Source organism: Pundamilia nyererei, unplaced genomic scaffold, assembly GCF_000239375.1.
Source record: "Pundamilia nyererei isolate P.nyererei 1_Seehausen unplaced genomic scaffold, PunNye1.0 scaffold00081, whole genome shotgun sequence".
Lineage (NCBI taxonomy): Eukaryota > Metazoa > Chordata > Actinopteri > Cichliformes > Cichlidae > Pundamilia > Pundamilia nyererei.
The window spans coordinates 1,070,811-1,075,821 of NW_005187482.1; the positions used below are offsets into that span (position 1 = coordinate 1,070,811).

The 5,011-nt window shown below is 38.7% G+C and overlaps 1 protein-coding gene across 1 annotated transcript in view; it reads right to left on the minus strand.

The window, feature by feature from the left end:
• The window catches only part of usp43b (ubiquitin specific peptidase 43b), an 83,781-nt gene that overhangs the window by 73,877 nt on the left and 4,893 nt on the right, over window positions 1-5,011 (minus strand). Inside the window, exon 2 of the mRNA XM_005738004.1 lies at window positions 1,581-1,727. Coding sequence (XP_005738061.1) covers window positions 1,581-1,727 — 147 coding nt within the window. The remainder of the gene's footprint in view (window positions 1-1,580; window positions 1,728-5,011) is intronic.

Consider the following 5,011-nt stretch of genomic DNA (forward strand, 5'->3'; position numbering starts at 1 on the left):
GACTATAATCTCTAACATTTGCATTTTTAACTAACTTAAACCATATTTTTTCCAGGAAAACTTTGATTATGAATGCATATTTTGGGCTGTTTCACTGTTTTACAAATAGTGACTTACTCCCCTACACTGGGCGGCTCTGACTCAGGTGGCAGTGTGGGTCATCTACGAATTGAAATTAGTAGATGTAAAGTTTTTAATCTACAGTCGAAGTATCTTTGACGTGTGAGTGATCAAAGATAAAAAGCACTTAAGCACAGATAAAAGCGTTTTTGAATGTGTCTGTGTGTGACTGGGTGAATGAGACTTGCAATACAAAGTGCTTTGAGTGCCCAAATTGAGTAGAAAGAAACTATATAACTACCATTCATTTATGTATTATAACTCAATTATACAAAACTCATGGAAAAAGGCATATTTCATATCTAAAGCTAATTAACATATAACCTTGGGAGTGTCAGGCTTCTTTATCCCTATCTCACAATCACATGTTGAAACAACACATTAAATTATTGCCTTGGGAAACATGGGGCAGTGAGATGAGTGGATTTATTTGCAATGACTCACCAACAGCACTTCTCATAAATTGGTTATCAGCCCAATAACACTTCAAATAAAGAGGTATATCTATTTCAGAAGTAAAAACATATTTTTAATAATGCATGAAAATTCTGCTTTAATGTCTCACGGCAGAGCAGTTCAAAGTTCTCTTCAAGGGGTATCTGGATGCATCGTGCCTGCAGGCATGGCTTCAGGAGAAGACATGCTGAGAACAAATCAAACACTAAATTGCCATACTTGTATTCCCTTTGTCCACTGGCAATGCATTAGACACAGGGCAATATTGCAAAGTGCAGATTGCCACATTACATCTGGTGACATGAAAAGCTGCTTTGCAAGACAAATTTCGAAGCTGACCTGTGAAGATGTGACTATGGCGATGTTATCTGTGGAATTATCGAAGCCAGTCGGGACATTATCAGTGAGGTTAGACTCGCTGGCTTGATAATAAACAACACGAGCTATGAGCCACTGGGGGGAAGAGAAGCACATGAGATCTGAATGATGGATGCTCTCTCATTAGCTACACGGCTGCAGGCCATGAATGCTATAGATGCATAAACAAAGACCAAATGTACAGTGGAGCGTTTAGGCAACTTACACTACAAACACACTGATTCATAACCCTAATTATATAACTGTGCGTTGAGTTTGATTAACATTGACAAAATTATGACTCCTTAAATATTATTTAAGCTCATGAAATAACAATGCCTGTATAATATATCAAGCCAAAGAAGGAGAAACAGATTATTCATTAAATCACATGTTTAGTCACGTATTACTTCTGCATTAGTTAAGCAAGTAGATCATTTATATTAAATTATTACTGATGTGTCTGTAGAGCTGAGATCCAGATGTGACGTATTTTACATACTTTTATGACTTTACGAAGATCATTTCCAAGAGTACATATGTATAAGAGTTTCTATGTAAATTTTGGAAATTAACTGCATACATGCAGTATGCAGTTAATTTAGCATGTAAATTAACTGCATACAGGCTAACTGCTTCAGTCCTACCTTTCCAGGAGTTTTGGTCTTGTTGTTGTTATTGTGGGAGGCCAGAATGACGTCTTCGTGGACGCGATCCAGAAGCCATAAGAGAAATTCCAGGGCATCGTGCTGGGAATTACCACGAAACTGTGATCCATACTTGGACACTGTAGCCTGGAGAAAAGAAAAGCAGACACAATTTAAGTCTCTTATTTTATTTATTTATTTTTTTCAATGGATGGATCGACTTCAGAGAGAAACCTTCATTAAAATAATATCTATTCCATTCACATACTCCCCCATTCTGTTTTGGTTGTTATTTGAGTTTTATAATTTGACAGCCTGTTAGATTTAAAGCAGTGTCAGGAGAACCCAAAAAAGTGCCTCGTTAAGATATCCTTTCTACACAAGTTACTCCCACAATATGCGAATCTCTTGGACTGCTTGTTTACTGGTTTTAACAGCCCCAGTGTGTTCGCTGGTATAGCTGAGCCTCCTGAATGGGCAGATGTACCCTGGGCTTCTCCACAGAACGCTGATCAGAGGAATCCCAGAATTGCAAATTTGCACTAACGCACTTCACGCTTCCCTCGTCTCAGCCCAGCCCACGCTTTGACTTAAGAATGTGCAAAATCTGCCTTTTGTGTAATACTTAAAAAAAAACATGCTTTCTAGTAAAAGTTTAGCCAATCTGTATTTATCATCTACCCACCTTGTTGTCTAATTTAACTAAAATTTCAAGATTTTCATATCAAACAAGAGGTGCGGATAACATTTTGCTTAAAAGCAGGTTGAAGACTGCATCAACTCAAGTACAGTTTAATGTCACTTCACATGTGAATTGCACACAACTCAATTAGGCAAAGAATTTGCTTCGTGAACTGCAGCTGGCAGCCCGGAGAAGCAGAGGCTGTGATGAGAGATCATTGCAGAGGGAACAAAAGACTGACACTAATATGTGATATGCCTCTTAAAGCTATTACACCCCAACGTGATGTAGGGTGTCTGCCTAAGCTGGAGGACTGGGAGTCGAGAGCTACCATTTCAGTTCTTTAATAAATGGGTAGATATGCTGAATTTAAAAAAACAAAACAAAAAACAGCTAAACCAGCCCTGAAGTGTCCTTGTGCAAAAGCAAGTAAATGAATTTTGCTTCAGCTCGCAATATAAAAGGTGCAGTTGTGCTGGGCAGCTGTCCAGCCTGACTGTGTGCAGCTGTTTGTTAGGAAGATAGAGGAATAGATGTGGAGCTGGGACTGCCTCTTCAAAGTAATTACTGAAATGTGGACAGGAGCAAAAAGTGAACACAAAAATTCATAAACATAAAAAATGCTGGCATAATCTCGGCTGAGCAATAAGGTTCTCTAATCTTGTCTTCTGATCTTGTCATGAAAGTGAAGTTTCCCTTGCCTCATGCATCTCGAGGAAGCAAAAAGTGAAGAGTTTTGTCACTGCAATAGCTACAAGATACGGCAGTCGGAAGAGACACCACAGTTAATGAATACAGAGCTGCTATTTTTAGCTGAAACGACTGGAAATCCACGCCTCTGTTGACCAACATTTCCATTATGTTAACCCTTTGAGGACACTGACACTTTCAACAGTTTATGATTCACCCGGCCTCCTTCTGTGAAAATGCTCAGATAACATTAGCTCTATAGTACACAGTCTTTGTTCTTGGTAGCGTATATCAATATAATCTAAAAATATATAGTATCAATCCATTCACTGTTATTCCATTTGCTATCCCACATCTGAGTCTGGAAGACTTCTGGAGAAGCCAAGACCCATCTTAGGCCACCTCCTCAGCCTCTTCTGGAGGCATTCTCAAGGTCAGCTGAGACATGAAATCTCTCCTCATTTAGGAGGCGTCCCCGTCAGCTGACACAACAGTGTCAACTCGCTACAAAGCCTATGCTGTCAGAACATTATTGAGAATTTTTAGCTTTTAAAATTAATCACGAGCCAAGTCATTTGTGAGGTCATAAAACAATAAAACTGAAGCATCTGAACAGACTCTTTTTAAGAATCAGAATACTTTAATAATCCCTGAGGAAAATATATATGAAATTATGTATGTTTTTGCAAATATTGCGGGCCTCACTCACTATGTGTTCATACACCACACTTAAATTATTACTTGTTATTTTCCCTGGCTCTCTTCCACACTATGTCGCTTGTCTTGTGTTCCTCATCTCACCCCCCACCAATCACAACAGATGGCTGCCGCCCCCTGAGCCTGGTTCTTTCCGACGTTCCTTCCTGGAAAAAAGGGATTTTTTCCTTCCCACTGTCACCAAGTGCTTGCTCACAGGGGGATTTCTCTGTGTTGTTGTAGGGGCTCTATCCTACAATACAAGGAGCCTTGAGTTGATGCTATGTAAATAAAGCGGAATTGAATTGAATTGAATTGAATTGAATTGAATTGAATTGAATTGAATTGAATTGAATTGAATTGAATTGAAGATAACACCTGGAAGCTACTGTGTATGTGATATCACCATGTTCATGTTGCCACTGGAGCATCACACTAATTCCCTTCCAGGACTGTCATTAAGTACCTTATAATTTTTGGACTTAGAGGTCTTATTCTGCAAAAAGAAACCCCAAAACCAATTGGGATTGTGACTTTTTTTTTAATTGGACCTTTCACACTGTTAATTGTGTATCAAAAACAGGAAGTTCTGAAGGCAAACTTCTTCCAAGTGTGGTCTTTTTTTATTTTTTAAATCAAAACTACAAAGCTACAGCCTAAAAAAAAGTGATTTGTTGGTCCTGAAGCCGCATTTATGATGCTGCTGCACGAACTATCAACATAATATGAGATTGTGCAGAAGCTACATATTTTATTATGGTAGACTATGGTGACTTCTAATCAGAGCTATTTGCAGAGTCAGACCATGAACACTGGGTTATGGGTAAAGTGACACTGGCAGTGATGGCTTATTTTTACCAGTATAGATGGTGTACCTTTACTATGAAAAGTCTTAGGCATGTACCAGTGTTTGAAATAAACCCTCTGCAGTCTCAAATATGTGTCTTGTAAGATCTAAACAGACTTTACATTCGGTCCAACAGCCCAGCCTAGGATCGCACTATCATACCTTACATTACAGATATTTCTGAATGAGACCAATCAGGGGAAAATCAGTCTAGTACAGCAGTCGTTTACAGCCGGGAAACAAGCCTGAGGCATTCAGGCTCGTTTTGAAGAAATGCTTTGACATTAACTGTGAACCATGACCTGCGCTAACCTAAAGCTTTTGTGCAGCTAGTCATTACAGCAAAGTAATAACAGTAATTACCATCAGCCCTCTGAAGGTGGCAATTGTGTCAGTGATATAATTAAGGCTGTGGAAAAGGCCATGTTTTCTTTTTTTGTTGTTTTGGTGTCTCTGATATAATGATAACAAGCCACTGTATTTAGACAAAGTTAAATATTTATGCAGTTCATCCAT